This window comes from Myotis nattereri (assembly GCF_964212035.1).
Source record: "Myotis nattereri genome assembly, chromosome: 21".
Lineage (NCBI taxonomy): Eukaryota > Metazoa > Chordata > Mammalia > Chiroptera > Vespertilionidae > Myotis > Myotis nattereri.
Genome location: NC_138097.1, coordinates 8,381,634 through 8,398,184, shown reverse-complemented (window position 1 = coordinate 8,398,184; position 16,551 = coordinate 8,381,634). Strand labels below are relative to the sequence as shown.

The following is a 16,551-nucleotide window of genomic DNA, read 5'->3' as shown; positions in this document are numbered from 1 at the left end:
CAGGTGGCAGATGGCAGGCCCAATCCCTAGGTGCCTGCCTGGGTGGCAGATGGCAGGCCGATCCCTAGGTGCCTGCCCTGCCTCCCCAGGTCGCGCTCAGGGCAGGGCTGATCAGGGGGTTGGGGCGCCGCCCAGAGTTGCACACTCGGCAGGGCCGATCTGGGGGTTGGGGCCCCGCTCCCAGTTGCACACAGGGCAGGGCAGATCCGGGGGTTGGGGCTCCTCCCTGGGTCGCACATGGGACGCCCGGGTGGGCCGGCAAATCACTGATGTCCCAACCGGCAGCCCCGGGTCCGGTCGCAAATGGGACCCTCCCACCCAGGATCACAGATAGCAGGCCGTGATGGCGGCAGGGCAGGCGGGATGGCGCTGTCCCGCCCTGCCTGCAGTATGCAAATTAGACGCCATCTTTGTTGGTGGTTAATTTGCATATCACCCTGATTAGCCCATGGGAGGTGTAGCGAAGGTACAGTCAATGACCATGTTTGACTATTATTATATAGGATTAGAGTTATTTTAATTCAGAAAAATTGGGATTATAAGAAATAAAAATAGAGTATAGGATCCTTCATTATACCTCAAGACTCCTGGTGGGTCTTCAGCAGAATCTTATTTTATATTATACTAGAGGCCCGGTGCATGAAAATCGGTGAAATCAAAGGGGTCCCTCAGCCCGGCTTGCGCCCTCTCACAGTCCGGGAGCCCTCAGGGGATGTCCAACATGCAGGAAGTGGGCTTAAGCCGCAGTCTGGCCTCCCTCTGCAGGAGGTGACCAGCAGGCCGATCTGTGGACAGCAAGTGGCCGGCCCGCCCCGGATCACCCCGCCGCCATCACCAATGGCCTCCCTCTGTGGGAGGCAACCCTGGCAGGCCAATCTGGGGATGTTGAGTGGCCGGCCCCTCCCTGAATCACCCTGCCACTATGCTGCCACCCACGACCTCCCTCTGAGGGAGGTGACTGGTTGGGCGATCAGGGGATGGGATTTGTTTTTATTCCCTAAATTTTCTGTGGGGACAACAATAACAACAAAGAAGATGCCATTAGCATTGTTTGAAAGGCTTTTTTCTTTAAAGTATAACATGCAAACAGAAAAGTGCCCAATGTATAACTGTATAGCCCACTGAATTTTCACAAAGTGAAATACTCATGTAACCAACATCCATATCAAGCTATATAGTACTACCATACCTCAAAATCCCCCACATGACCTTATGCCCCTCCCGGTCATTCCCACCCCACAAGCATGACCACTGTCCTGACTTTTAACACTATCAATTTTTAACTTAATAAATATTTTAACTTTATAGAAATTACATCATAGAGCATTACTGTTTTCTCTGGCTTCTTTCAACATTATATTTGTGAGAATCATCTATATTGTTGTGTATAGAACATTTCTATAAATATTGCTTGAATATACTACAGTTTATTCATTCTACTATTGTTTAGGTTGTTTCTGATTTTGAACTATAATAAATAATGATTCTGTGAATATTTTATATGTGCCTTCTGGTTTAAAAAATATGTATGTGCATGGATATATATATATATATATATATATATATATATATATATATTCAAATACAAATATAATGCATTTCTTGGAGATATCAGTGAATTGTCCAGGTCAAAGGGATTATGTGTTTACTACAGGCACAGTGCACGACAATGTGCACTGGTGCGGGGCGGGGGGCATTTAGAGAAGGGAGGGTGGTGGCCCCTCAGCCGGACTGCGCCATCTCACAGTCTGGGACCCCTCAGGGGATGTCCACCTGCTGGCTAGGGCTCCAGTTGCTTTATATCCTCAACAATACTTGGTACTGTGTAGCTCTTTAATTTTAGTCTTTCTGGTAGTTGTGTAATGGTATTACATTGTGATTTTAATTTGCATTTCTCTCATAACTAATGAAGTATCAGCACCTTTTCAGTTGTTTAATGGCCTGTTATTTTATGAAATGGCTTTTTAAGTTTCCTGCCCATTTTCTTGGCAATTACCTGCCTTCTTACTATTAATTTGAAAGAATTCTTTTTAAAAAATATGTTTTTATTAATTTCAGAGAGGAAGGGATAGGGAGAGAGAGAGGGAAACTTCAATGATGACAGATAATCATTGATCAGCTGTCTCCTGTATGCCCAACACTGGAGACTGAGCCCAAAACCAAGGTATGTGCCCTGGCTGGGAATTGAGCTGTGACCCTCTGGTTCATACGTCAATGCTCAACCACTGTGCCATGCCGGCCGGGCTGAAATAATTCTCTTTTTTTTAAGGTATTATTTACTACTTTATAGACAATGACACAAAATTTGAGGTTGGTTTACTTAAATATAGTTATTGGCAACAGAGAGACTTAAAATACTCAGACCTCTTAACTATTACATTACCGTGATTGCTCTACTTTATTTTTTTTCACTTTTTTTTAATTTAAAGAAAAACTATTTTGGAGACGAAGACGGAACCGAAGCCGGGCATGGCAGAGGACATGGTTCCTCCGCGAGCCGAAGATGGCAGTGAACATATATTCAACGTCAGTCACCAGTGAGAACCTAAGTCGACATGACATGCTGGCCTGGATCAATGAGTCCCTGCAGTGGGATCTGACAAAGGTTGAACAGTTGTGCTCAGGGGCTGCCTATTGTCAGTTTATGGACATGCTGTTCCCTGGCTCCATTGCCTTGAAGAAAGTGAAATTTCCAGCTAAACTAGAACATGAATACATCCAGAACTTTAAAATACTACAAGCAAGTTTTAAGAGGATGGGTGTTGATAAAATAATTCCTGTGGACAGATTAGTAAAAGGAAAATTTCAGGACAATTTTGAATTTGTTCAGTGGTTCAAGAAGTTTTTTGATGCAAACTATGATGGAAAAGACTCTGACCCTGTAGCTGCCAGACAAGGTCAAGAAACTGCCGTGGCTCCCTCCCGTGTTGCTCCGGCTACGAACAAACCGAAGAAACCTCTCCACTCTAGCAGTGCAGCTCCACAGAGGCCCATTGCAACACACAGAGCTACTGCAACCCCTCAGGCTGGCCCCGGTGTGTTGCCAAAGAATCCTGGTGTGGGCAATGGGGACGACGAAGCAGCTGAACTGATGCAGCAGGTCAATGTATTGAAACTTACTGTCGAAGACTTGGAGAAAGAAAGAGATTTCTACTTTGGAAAGCTAAGGAACATTGAATTGATTTGCCAGGAGAACGAGGGGGGAAACAACCCTGTATTGCAGAGGATTGTGGACATTCTCTATGCCACAGATGAAGGCTTTGTGATACCTGATGAAGGGGGCCCACAGGAGGAACAAGAAGAGTATTAACAGCTTGGACCAGCAGAGCAACATCCGAATTCTTCACTCCAAATCATGTGCTTAACTGTAAAATACTCCCTTTTATTATTTTTAGAGGACTCACTGGTTTCTTTCCATAAGCAAGAAGTACCTCTTCTTAAAGTGCTCTTTGCAGAAGTTTCACTCTTTTTTCAATAAGTTTGAGTTAGGAGCTTTTACCTTGTAGCAGAGCAGTATGAACATCTAGTTGGTTCATTTAGGGAACAAAGAGGCTGACCATGGGCTCACCATATGGATGCTGGTAACACTGATTGCTGGGGAAGGTGTTTTTATGTGATACGCTGAGGTGGATACCTCAGTAGTGAAATGTAAAGACTGATTTTAATTTTAAGCTAATGTGAAATCTTGGCAGAGAACGTTTTAATAAATGAATGCCTTAAGAGTATTTAAATTACGTTTGCATATTTCAAAATATAAAATGTAACCTGATAGGAGAGTTTGTGTGTTGCCCTTGTGTCTGGGAAGGAAGGGCCAGAACTTGGAACCTTTAGAACTTGCTGTTCACAGGCCTTACAGAGCTGCTTGAATCTTCATAGGCCTAACCTTGGCCCAGAAGGAAAATTTTAAAAGTTGCTCTCTAAAGCCATTTGGTGTCCTTGACCAATGGCATTTCTGCACGAGGCATTGTTGGCTGAATGAATAGAGGGTATGTTTCAGCTATGAGATATTTGAGTTGAATAGCTTGATATTCATTGAGCATTTCTCTGATGATTTTTCCAGTTACCCCTGAAATGTCTGTGTACGGTGTCTTTGGGAAATGAGGAGTGCTCAGTTTTAAAATCTAACAACTGCTTTTGGGGACTTGCCCACGTCTCTGGGATTTGAATGGGGGTTTGTGTCCCATTTTGCTGTCTTTTAAGTTTACATTTAACATGTTTTTCTGCATGCCTGGCCCACTGGGGACTCCTCTTCGGCTCCTTAAAGTTTACTGCTTCGAGTGAAAGTTCAGCAGGCAGGTGATCATGCTGCAAGTTCTTTTTGGCCTTCTGACAAAGGGAGTGATCAGTGAAGGCCATCGCTACCTTGAGATCTGCAAGGCTGGGTGTTTTGGTACCTGCTGTCCACAGCCCTCACTGTTATCAGAATACTTTGCCAGTGCACTAATCTCTTTGGAGATAAAATTCCTTAGCGTGTTACTAAATGTTAATTTTCTTTTGCAGAAAATACAGTACCATGTCTGAATTAATTATTAATATTTAAGCTATTTCATTCCTTAACACCCCTCATTTGCTTTGCCTGCCTTCTATTCAGTTCCTTTGTTTGGCAGAATTCTGCAAAATGTGTGTCACCCACTACTGAGCTTGTTCAGCCCCTGATGTAATTGTATTGATTTGTTGATGGTGGTAGTTTGTCCTAAAATGTGTGTAGAAAGCAGGTATTTTATAATAAATTGTTGTGTAGTGCATGCTCTGTGTGAAATTCAGAGAGAAACCCAGATTCAGTGATTAACAATGACAAAAATGCAAGTAACTAGCCATTGTTCAAATAACAGTGGTGCTATTTCTCTTTTGTGGCCATTAGACTTTTGTTGCCCTAAAATTCCATTTTATTGGGAACCCATTTTCCACCTGGTCTTTCTTGACAGGGTTATTTTTTTTTTCTACTTTTAAGCAGTTTCTAAATAAAATTCTGTATTTCAAAAAAAAAAAAAAGAAAAGAAAAACTTTTAAATATAGTAATGTTACATGCAATAAACACCAATTATTCAAGAAAAATCATCCTATCTAATAAAAGAGAAACATGGTAATTGGCGTACGACCTCTACCCTTCCCATTGGCTAATCAGCGAGATATGCAAATTAACTGACAGCCAAGATGGCGGCCGGCAGCCAGGCAGCTGGAAACTAACATGAGGCTTGCTTGCTTCAGTGACGGAGGAAACCAACGTTCCCCGCCTGCCTTGCAGGCCTCTGAGCCTGCAGTTTGAAACATTTTAACAAATATAGAAGAAGCTAAAAAAACCCCCAGAAACCTGCTTTCAGATCTCAGGGCCGGGATCTCAGAGCCGGAGTCAGAGCTGGAGTTATACATTGTTTCGATCATAGAACTGAAACAAACCAGATACCTACTTTCAGCAGCAGAGGCCTAAGAGCTGGAGCCTCAGAGCTAAAGCTGGCCCAGAATAAAAAAAAAAAGATAAAAAGGAGCGGTTGGGAGCTTCCGTCACCCACAAGCCTGAAAGCCCCTCACCCAGACTGGCCAGGCACCCCAGTGGGGACCCCCACCCTGAAGGGTGTGTGACCAGCTGCAAACAGCCCTCACCCAGGCTGGCCAGGCACCCCAGTGGGGACCCCCACCTGATCCAGGACACCCTTCAGGGCAAACCAGCCAGCCCCACCAATGCACCAGGCCTCTACCCTATATAGTAAAAGGGTACTATGCCTCCCAGCACCGGGATCAGCGGAGCTGTGAGGCCTCCCGGCACTGGGATCAGCGTGACAGGGGGCAGCGCCCAAACCCCCTGATCACCCTGTGGCTCTGTGTGTGACGGGGTGGGGCCACAACCTTCCTATCCGCCCTGCTCTGTTCATGACAGGGGAAGGCGCCCCAACCTCCTGATCAACCCAGCGCTATGCCTGATACGGGGGAGCTCCCCAACCTCTGATCGCCCTGCGGCTATGTGTGTGACAGGGTGCGGCGCCCCAACCCCCCGTCCCCCCACGGGCCCTGCTCTGTGTGTGACAGGGTAGAGCCATAACCTCCCCATCGGCCCTGCCCTGAGTGTGAGAGGGGCGGCGTCCCAACCCCCCGATCGGCCCTGCTCTGTGGGTGATAGATGGCAGTGACACAACCCACCCCCCCGCCCATGGGCCCTGCTCTGTGTGTGATGGGGTAGAGCCATAACCTCCCCATCAGCCCTGCCCTGAGTGTGAGAGTGGCGGCGTCCCAACCCCCTGATCGGCCCTGCTCTGTGGGTGATAGATGGCAGCGACACAACCCACCCACCCCCCCCACCCCCCGCCCATGGGCCCTGCTCTGTGTGTGATGGGGTAGAGCCATAACCTCCCCATCAGCCCTGCCCTGAGTGTGACAGTGGCGGCGTCCCAACCCCCTGATCGGCCCTGCTCTGTGGGTGATAGATGGCAGCGACACAACCCACCCCCCCCCCCCCGCCCATGGGCCCTGCTCTGTGTGTGATGGGGTAGAGCCATAACCTCCCCATCAGCCCTGCCCTGAGTGTGACAGTGGCGGCGTCCCAACCCCCTGATGGGCCCTGCTCTGTGGGTGATAGAGGGTGGCGCACCAACCCCCTAATCGACCCTGCTCTGTGCGTGACAGGGGGGAGCTCCCCAACCCCCCTGATGGGCCCTGCTCTGTGCGTGACAGGGGGGAGCTCCCCAACCCCCTGATCGACCCTGCTCTGTGCGTGACAGGGGGCAGCGCCCCAACCCCCGGATTGGCCCTGCTCTGTGCGTGATGGGGTGGCACCGCAACCTCCCCATCGACCCTGCCTTGAGTGTGACAGGGAGTGGTGCCCCAACCCCCCAATGGGCCCTACCCTGAGCGTGACTAGGAGTGGCATCGCAACCTCCCAATCCGCCCTGCTCTGTGCATGACAGGAGGCGGCGCCCCAACTCCCCAATTGGCCCTGCTCTGAGCCCGACCAGGGGCTGCACCTAGGAATTGGGCCTGCCCTCTGCCACCCGGGAGCAGGCCTAAGCCAGCAGGTCGTTATCTCCCGAGGGGTCCCAGACTGCGAGAGGGCACAGGCCAGGCTGAGGGACCCCCTCTTCCCCCCGAGTGCACAAATTTTTGTGCACCGGGCCTCTAGTCTTACATATAATATTACATGCAACAAACTTTCATGTTTCAAGAATAAAATGATTTTAAGTATAATAATATTACCAAAACTGTATTAACATAGTATGATATCATAAAAGTTGTAGGAAATATTAAAAATCTATAAATAACAGGATTACTTCTATTATATTCTAGTGTACTTCCTCCCCCTCTGGCTCTATTTTTGTTCATCAGTTTATGTTGTTCATTATATTCCACAAATGAGTGAGATCATTTGATATTTATCTTTCTCCGACTTACTTATTTTCCTTACCATGATGCTTTTAAAGTCTATTTTTTTTCCATCTCTTCACGTTCATCCTGTGTGTCTTTTGTTTTGAGGTGGATCTCTTTTAGCCAGCATATAGTTGGGTCACGTTTTTGTATCCATTCAGCTACCCTACACCTTTTGATTGGAGTATTTAATCCATTTACATTTAGGATTATTGAGAGGTACTTATTTATAGCCATTTTAATTCAGTATGGCTAGGCTTCTCTCTCTGTTTCTCTTTCTCAGCAATCCCTTACAGCAATCCCTTTAGCATTTCTTGTAATGCTGGCTTGGTGGTGATGAATTCCTTTACCTTTTTTGTCTGGGAAGCTCTTTATTTGACAGTCTATTTTGAATGATAGCCTTGCTGGATATAGTAATCTTGGTCTCAGATCCTTGCTTTCCATTACCTTAAGTACTTCATGCCATTCCCTTCTGGCCTGTAGAATTTCTGATAAGAAATCAGGTGTCAGACTTATGGGAACTCCTTTGTAGGTACCCGTTTTCTTTTCTCTTGCTGCCTTTAAGATTTTCTCTTTGTCTTTAATTTTTGGCATTTTAATTATGATGTCTCTGGGTGTGGGTCTGTTTGGGTTCTTCTTGTTTGGGGTTCTCTGTGCCTCCTGAATTTGTGTGACTTTTTCTTTTTCCAGGTTAGGGAAGTTTTCTACCATTATTTCTTCAAAAATCTTTTCTATTCCTTTCTTTCTGCCTCTTCTGGCACACCTACTATTCTAATATTGTTACGTTTCACATTGTCCCACAACTCCTTTAAGCTGTTCTCCTGACTTTTGTTTTTTCTTTTTGGTTCTCTAATTGAGTTATGTTTTCAACTCTGTCTTCTAATTCACTGATTCAATCCTCAGCTTCCCCTAATCTGCTGTGTATTCCTTCCAATATGTTCTTTATTTGTGTTATGTCATTCTTTATCTCAGACTATTCTTTTTTCATAGTTACTATATCTTTTTTCATACTGTTGAGCATTTTTAACATCATTACTCTGAACTCTGTTACAGATAAATTTTTTAGCTCTGCTTCATTTATCTCTTCTCCTGGAGAATTCACTAGTTCTTTCAATTGGGGGTTGTTTCTTTGTTTCCTCCTTTTGGTTGTTGGTTTGGTTTGTGACTGTGTTTTAGGTAGATCCTCTATACTTCTCAATCTCTAGTGCAGGACAGTGTTAACCCTTTTCGGTCCAACATTCAGGCTGACTCGACAGACCAGGCGCTGTCTTCGTCTTTGGTCCTTCGGTATCAGGGTTCTCTCCTGTGAGTTTTCCATTGATTATTCAGGAAGCCTTTCTATATTTCACTTGTAATTCCAGCTTGTTCCTGGGAGCATGTCCATACAGCATCCTCCTACTCTGCCACCATTTTTTTGGGGGGGTGGGGGGGGAAGAATTCTTTATATGAAAGCTTCAGAGCCTCAAATAAGGGCATCTTCTCCAATATCTCTGCCTCCTGATAAGTAGGCTACCCAAGAGGATGAACAAGGAGCCTTGAAGGATAGTGGACAAGAGAGAGTCTTTGGGTCTCCCAGAAAACAGGATTTGGTACTGCCAGATGGGTTGACTAGAGAATTTATTGTTTTGTCAAAAGCTAGTCCTTGCTCTTCCTGTACACCAGAATTTAGGGTTTGCTGTGGAGTAGACTGCCATGTGGTTCCCATTCCAGGTTTTTATTGCTGTATCCTGTTTATTCTTTACTATGGTCTACCAGGTATATGCCATGTGGAGCTAATGGACATCAACCAGAAATCCCTGATTTGAATCAGGATGAAATCTTAGGGGTCAGAGAGTGAATGGATATTTCTATATATGGGAAGAAGGGCATATGTTCATGTGTGTAGCTGAAAAGGGCGAACAGCTTGGAAGTCTTCCCTCTTGAATTTTTTTGAATAGTTGGAGGAGGATAGGTGTTAGTTCTTCTTTTAATGTTTGGTAAAACTCGCCTGTAAATCCATCTGGTCCAGGACTTTTGTTTGGTGGGAGTTTTTTTCATTACTGCTTCAATTTCATTACATGTTATTAGCCTATTTAGGTTTTCTGATCAATCCTGATTGAGTTTTGGAAAATTATGTTTCCAGAAATTTGTCCATTTGGCGCAGGTTGTCCAGTTTGTTGGCATGTAGATGTTCATAGCATTTTCTTAATCCTTTTGTATTTTTGTGGTATCAGTTGTTACTTTGCCTCTTTCATTTCTGATTTTATTTATTTGGGTCCTTTCTCCTATTTCTTTATGAGTCTGGCTAAAGGTTCATCAATCTTGCTTATCTTTTTGAAACCAGTTTTTGGTTATATTAGTATTTTGTATTATTTTTTTAGTCTCTATATCATTTATTTCCACTCTGATCTTTATTATTTCCTTTCTTCTACTTACTCTGGACTTTTCTTCTTGTTCTCTTTTAATTCTTTTAGTTGTAGGGTTAGAACGTTTACTAATATTTCAGCTTTTTCTTGTTTCTTGAGGTAGGCCTGTCATGCTATGAACTTCCCTCTCAGGACTGCTTTTTCTGTGTCCCATAGATTTTGTGTTGTTGTATGTTCATTTTCGTTAGTTTCCAGGAAGTTTTTTATTTCTGCCTTGATCTTATCAGTAACCCATTCATTGTTTAATAACTTACTAAATAGCCTCCATGTGTTTGAATGTTTTGAGGTTTTTATATTGTAGTTGATTTCTAGTTTCATGCTCTTGTGATCTGATAAGATGCTTAATATGATTTCAGTCTTCTTGAACTTGAAAAGAGTTGTTTGTTTCCTAACATTTTGACCAGGATAGTTCTTTGCTGTACCAGACTGTTCCACACATCCCTGGCTCCTGCCCACTAAATTCCAGTAGCGTTCTTCAGTTGGTGTGACCACCCAAAATACCACCAGTTGAAAACCACTGTTGTGTAAAATTTGGAATCTTTAAGAAAGCAGTCTCTCTTTTTCTATAGTAAGTTCTATAAAAACATTTTCCAGTGACGGTCTTAATTATTAGTAATCTGTTGATAATGTGCGTTAGCTGAATTCTTCTTGGTATTTTAATTCGTTATATTTAATAAATAAGTGATAAAGGGTTAAGTTGGTCATACATGTTTTTATAATAATTTGAAATGAGAATTCTACTGTCTCCATTTAAAACCAAGGATTCCACCTTAGAAGTTAACTGAAATAAAAATATCTCTGGAAGATTTGCCTTAAAACTCCATATATTCTTGTTATACATTTTAGGGGGAATAAGCATATTAGCATTTATTTTTTTTAATTTTAGTGATGTCAATTGTTCCTTTTTTGTTTTGTTTTTCAGAATTGGTTCCTAGGAAAGACCTTCTTTTAGAAAATGTGCCATATTGTGATACACCAACTCAGAAGCACTGAATTTCTAGGATAAAATCAAGTCTTTATAATTTTTAATTTCAAAATATATAACTGCAATGTAAGTCCTAGAAATGCAGATATTTTTCTCTGAACTGGCATGTTGAAAATTAGTCACTTAAAGTATAGTTTTATAATTAAATTTCCCATTAAAAAGACATTGCTGAAAACTTCTGGCCATAGCTAAGTATTTCTAAAGAACATTAGATAAGAAGATATTTCATTTTCATTGAAAAAAAACAAAAACTTTACCAAATGATACAAATGCTTAGGGAAATATATTTATTTTTCTTTGACCTTGATGAGTATTTTGCTCTTATTATAACTATTTGAGAATGCAGTGTTTTGACAAGTTGATGGGTTTTCCTCCCAAGTGAAATGAAACCATTTGATTAAATTATTACGTTAAATTGATGTTGAGTCCCAAACATATTGCATTGGTCAAAATATCACAGTGTGTGGCCCTAGCCAGGTAGTTCAGTTGTTTAGAGCATTGTCTTGATACTCCAAGGCTGCAGGTTTGACGCCTGGACAAGGCACGTACAATAATCAACCAGTGAATGCAAATATAAGTGGAATAACAAATTGATGTTTCTCTCTATCTCTCTCCTGTGCTTTCTCTCTGTAAAATCAATAACAAGTATTTTAAAAATCACAGTGTGTGCCAACTCTCACAGAAAGTGGCCTTTGTTTCCAGAAGCGCTGTAATGGTTTCTGTAGCTAACAAGTAATCGTTTCTTTTTACAGATAGAGAATATCTCTGTGTTCCTAAAAAGACACTTTTTAATCAGTCTTCTGAAAATAGATGATAAAATATCAAAATCACCTAGTATCACTGTGGAATAAAAAAATCCTAACTTTTAAAATAAATAGTGGCCCTTAGTCAAACTATAGCCTTCGCAGAATTAGCTGTCCTTAGACCACAGCTAGGCTTTATTGTAAAAATGTAACATATGACTGCATCGTCTTCATTTTTAATCAGTAAAACTTAAATGGCTTTTCTACATTTCTCATCCCTGAAGAGATTGGCAGTATTATAAAATAGTTTAGCATTCTACCATTTGATGGTGGTAACTATAAAATTGTATTTAATATTATTTTTGTTTCTCTTTTATGAGTATCTTTACCATTTTGTTTTACTCAGTGAACAGTGTGTTTTCTCCCATTCACTGATTGATTCTCCCATTCAATGATAACACAGAATTTTACAAGATTCTCAATGCTTTGTTGGCAAAACATATTGATATATCCATACTGGATATAAAATTTCATACTTAATCCCTGGCCAGTGTGGCTCAGTTGGTTGAATGCCATCTTGTGCACCAGAAGGTTGCTGGTTCGATTCCCAGTCAAGGGCATATGCCCAGGTTGCAGGCTCAATTCCCGGTAGGGGTGTGTAGGAGGCAGCTGATGGATGTTGTGTTCTCATAGTGATGTTTCTCTCTCTCTCTCTCTTTCTCTCTTCTTCTCTCCCTCTCTTTCCTCTTCCTTCTTCCCCTTCCTCTCCCTCTGAAAATCATTAAACAACAACAACAACAAAAATTCATACTTAAAAATAATTTTAGGAGATCAGAACATTATCAAAATTATTTAGATGTAGAACACTTAAACCAGAGACTAGCCTTAATGCTTCCTAATACTTTTTAGGAAATTAGTAGTCTGTGGAATGGATTATACATGTCAAAAGGTTTGCTACTTCCCATGTGTATTATTGTATATATGGAAATTATACCTATATAAAAATTAAATATACTTGTGTTCTGGATACTTATCCTGTGTTGGTTATCTGTGATGTGAATGTCTTCTTCCAATATGTGACTCATCTTTTAACTCTGTTTATGATAAACCTGAAGCATAGGAGTTTATTTTAGTGTATCCATTTTTTAAAATACTTTCCTTTATTAATTTTGCTTTTGTATCTTTTTAAGAAATTCTTCTCTACTCCAGAGTCATAAACATGTTGTAATACATTTTCCTCTGAATGATGTTTTACTTTTTATGTTCCAGCCTGTATGCCATCTAGAATTTATCTTTGTTTATGATATGAAGGAGGAATCTGTATCACTTTTTATGGCAAAACAATTGGTCTCAGCATCATTTATTGAATAGACCATCCTTTTTCTGATTACATATAAAGCAGTTTTTATCATATCCCAAGTCACTATACAGTTAGTTGACCCTTGAACAGCGTGGGTTCGAATGGCACAGGTCCACTTCTAAGTGACTTTTTTCAGTAAATACCTGTAGAGTTTTTGATTGACTGTTAGGAATTTGTGGATGTGGAGAGCTGACTGTATGCATTGATCTGCACCATTTCATATAGGGGCCTTAAGCATATATGGATTTTAGTATCTGTTGGGGAAGGGAGGTCCTAGAACCAATTCCCTGCATATACCAAGGGACAACTTAACTTTTTAAGGAATCAAAAACTATGCATGGATTTTTTATTGCACAGGGGTTCGGCACACCTTAACCTGGCATTCAAGGGTCAACTATATGTTGGGATTACTCTAACCCTCTTAGCTAGTCAAGGACTTTACTCCTATAATATTACTCTTTACTACCAAATATTTTCCCCCTCTCTCTCCACTAGATTATCTTTTCAACAGCATTCAACATTCTGAAATATTTCCCATCTTTAAAAATAAGCTGTCTTGAAACCCCTCCTGTCTTCAAGCTTCAGCACCATTTATCAGTTCTGTTTTGTTCTAGGAGGCCTCCTCTTATCTCCCCATTCTCTCTTGCACAGATCTCAATCAAGATTTAATCCCATGCTGACATCTACCAAGAAAATACTCCAGTCGACAGTCCACATCAGCCCAGAGATGTTTGTAGAACTATTTGACTCACAGCCATTCCCGCACCCCCCTCAGTCTGAGGATGTATTCTTTTTAAGGTGATTGAGAAGCGGCACTGGTTCACCCCAGAGAGTTGAATGCATCTGTAGGCGCCAGGGCACAGAACTGCGTGCAGGCTTTCCTTGTGTGGGGGCTGCAGCCTGTGCCTCCTGTGACAAGGCGTCCTAGTCTCCCGGTGCCCTGCGCTCTCCACACAGCTGTCCCTCTCTGCCTTTCCCAGCTCTAATGACTCTTAGTTTCCCTCTAGCGCTAGTGTCTTAATTCACTTTCCTCCCTAAAGGCATTATTTGCATATCAAATTCTGTAAATGTTTTGTAAACCTATTACCTCACTCTTGGTAATACAATACTGATAGTCTTTACAACATTTTTCTTATTGTTATCAATAATAAATGTGAACTGTTTATTGATTTATTTTTATATATTTTATTGATGTTTTACAGAGAGGAAGGGAGAGGGATAGAAAGTTAGAAACATTGATGAAAGAGAAACTTCGATCAGCTGAACAAGCCGGGTGGCAAACAGGGCGGGAGCGAAGCCTGCCTCAGTGGGTTTCGGTCCCATCTCTGCTTTGCTCCAGCCGCAGGAAGCCCTATTCTTGCAGGAATCTTCTGGCAATGGGCCCCTAGTCTATATATATATATAAACGCCTAATATGCAAGTTGTCCCCACAGCAGTTTGACTGGGAGACTGATCGCTCACTATGACATGCGCCGACCACCAAGGGTCGGCGTAGAATGAAGAAAGGCCCTGCTCACAGCCAAAAGGAAGGCCCTGGCTGGCAGCCTGAAGGCCCTGATCAGCCCTCATATCTGGCCAGGTCTGGGGACGCTACTCGTGCATGCATTTTGTGCACCCAATGTCCAGTTTATAATAAAATAGTAAAATAATTGGGAAATGGCAAGTTTTAAATATTTCTTTAAAGTTTTGTTTACACCTTATTGATTTAAAAAATACATTTCAAAATGTTTTTATTGATTTCAGAGAGGTTTGAGAGAGGGAGAGAGAGATAGAAACATCAATGATGAAAGAGAATCATTGATATGCTGCCTCGTACAGGCCACCTACTGTGGTCGAACCCACAGTTTAGCATGTTCTTTGACCAGGAAGGTGACAATCGTCACGGTGGTTGGTTTCGACAACCACGATCAGAAAGTGGGGTCATGGCTGAACTGTGGGCCCTGTGGACGGACTTCTCTGCAGGAGGCCTCACAGTTTACCTTGAGCCTCAGGCTACCTTCCGTTGGGTACCTCTGTACCAGAGGAACTTTTCATAACTGAATGCAAATAAAATGTTAGGTGGCTGACACTTTGCTTAAAGGTGTATCTCTCAGGTACTTTAGTATACTCACCACAACAATAGTACCCCAGAAGAAAATGACATACACAGAGGCAGAATTGATGATAAGCACCCACAGAATTTCAGAGGATCTGGCCAAAATTCACAACAATGGGACAGGATATGGAACAAATGCAATAATATTTGAGATAATGAAGAGCCTCGGACCTTTACAATAAATCAAGCTCAATAAATCGTCTTTAGCCTTTTGGTTGGGGGGATGGCTACAGCTGCTGAGCCAGAGGCACCCACACTCCCAGCTCCTCTCCATGCCTCCACTCAGATTCCTGCCCTCAGGCCATCTCCTTCACCAAGGACTTCCTCCACTGCCATCTCCATAAAGTCAGCCGTGGCTCCTATCGAGCAGGTCAAGCCACAGTTGCAGGTGCAACATGCCAGACAGCAGATCACGGCTGACAAGCAGTATGTGGACTGCATCCTGCGCATCCCAGAGCAGCAGGGTGGGCTGTCTTTCTGGAGGGGCGACATGGCCAAGGCCATCAGCTACCTCCCCACCCAAGCCCTCAACTTCGCCTTCAAGGATAAGGATAAGCAGGTCACCCTGGGGGGCGCGGACAAGCACACCCAGTCCTGGAGGTACTTGGCTGGCCACCTCCCACTGCTTCCTCTGCCCCTGGATTTCGCCAGGACCCGGCTGGTGGCCGACTTGGGGAAATCGGGCGCTGAGCGGGCGGTTCAAGGGTCTGGGAGCCTGCCTGATGCAGACCAGCAAGTCGGACGGCATCCGGGGCTGGTACCAGGGTTTCAGCTTCTCCACGCAAGGCATCATCATCAGCTACCAGGCAGCCTACTTTGGGGTGTACAACATGGCCAAAGGCATGCCCCCCTACCCCAAGAACACCCACATCCTCACCAGCTGGACGATCCCCTGGTCCGTGACGCCTTGGCGGGCCTGGATTCCTACCCCTTTGGCACCGGGCGATGAAGGAGGAGGATGCATTCGGGCGCAAAGGAGCCGACATCATGCGCTTGGGCACTATCTAGCGCTGGTGGAAGGTCTTCAAGGATGAGGGCGTCAAGGCCTTCTTCAAGGGCGCCTGGTCCAACGTCCTCAGGGGCATGGGTAGTGCCTTCGTGCTGGTCTTGTCCCACGAGCTGAAGAAGGGCATCTAGTGTCCCCGAAGCCCGGACACGGGGCCCCAGGACCGCGGAGGCCCCTCATGGTTACCGACCATTGACCTTCCAGAAAATTCCAACGTCCCCGCCTGGTCAGATCATGGTAGCACCGGGTGGAGCTCTAGGATGAAACCCTTCTGATCATGACCACTGACAGTCCATTCAAAGCCTCGATGCGGGGGAGGGCACTCCCACGCCCTGTGGGTTCCCATCCGCCCCCCGCCCCACAGGGCCTCCTCTCCTGGCCTTGCGGGCCTCTGTGTGTAGCTTTTATTTAAAGGAAATCAGGTCGCCATCCGTGCTTGTGCACTGTCCTCTGCACAGCGAAGTATCCAAAAATCCCTTCTCTGTCGGGCGTTCTGCAAACAATTAAACCCAGACATGGAGGGGGGAAAAAGGAAAAAAAGGAAATCATCTTTAGAAAGCCAACATCAGCCTCCAAGAGGTCTCCAGGGGATTCCTGTATTTGA

At 43.7% G+C, this 16,551-nt stretch overlaps 1 protein-coding gene and 1 pseudogene across 2 annotated transcripts in view; both read left to right on the top strand.

Moving 5' to 3' along the window:
• The window catches only part of LOC308535809 (ADP/ATP translocase 3-like), a 332,829-nt pseudogene extending 316,751 nt beyond the window's left edge, over nt 1-16,078 (top strand). The window contains exon 3 of the transcript in view: nt 15,534-16,078. The product of the transcript in view is annotated as an ADP/ATP translocase 3-like (transcript). The remainder of the gene's footprint in view (nt 1-15,533) is intronic.
• Nucleotides 2,504-4,972, top strand: LOC308535925 (microtubule-associated protein RP/EB family member 1-like; the record flags this gene model as incomplete). The annotated part of the gene is made up of 1 exon (XM_081114944.1): nt 2,504-4,972. One exon carries the CDS (start codon nt 2,504-2,506, stop codon nt 3,308-3,310), a length of 807 nt encoding a protein of 268 aa, XP_080971070.1. The 3' UTR covers nt 3,311-4,972.
• Nucleotides 16,079-16,551: the final 473 nt, after the last annotated feature.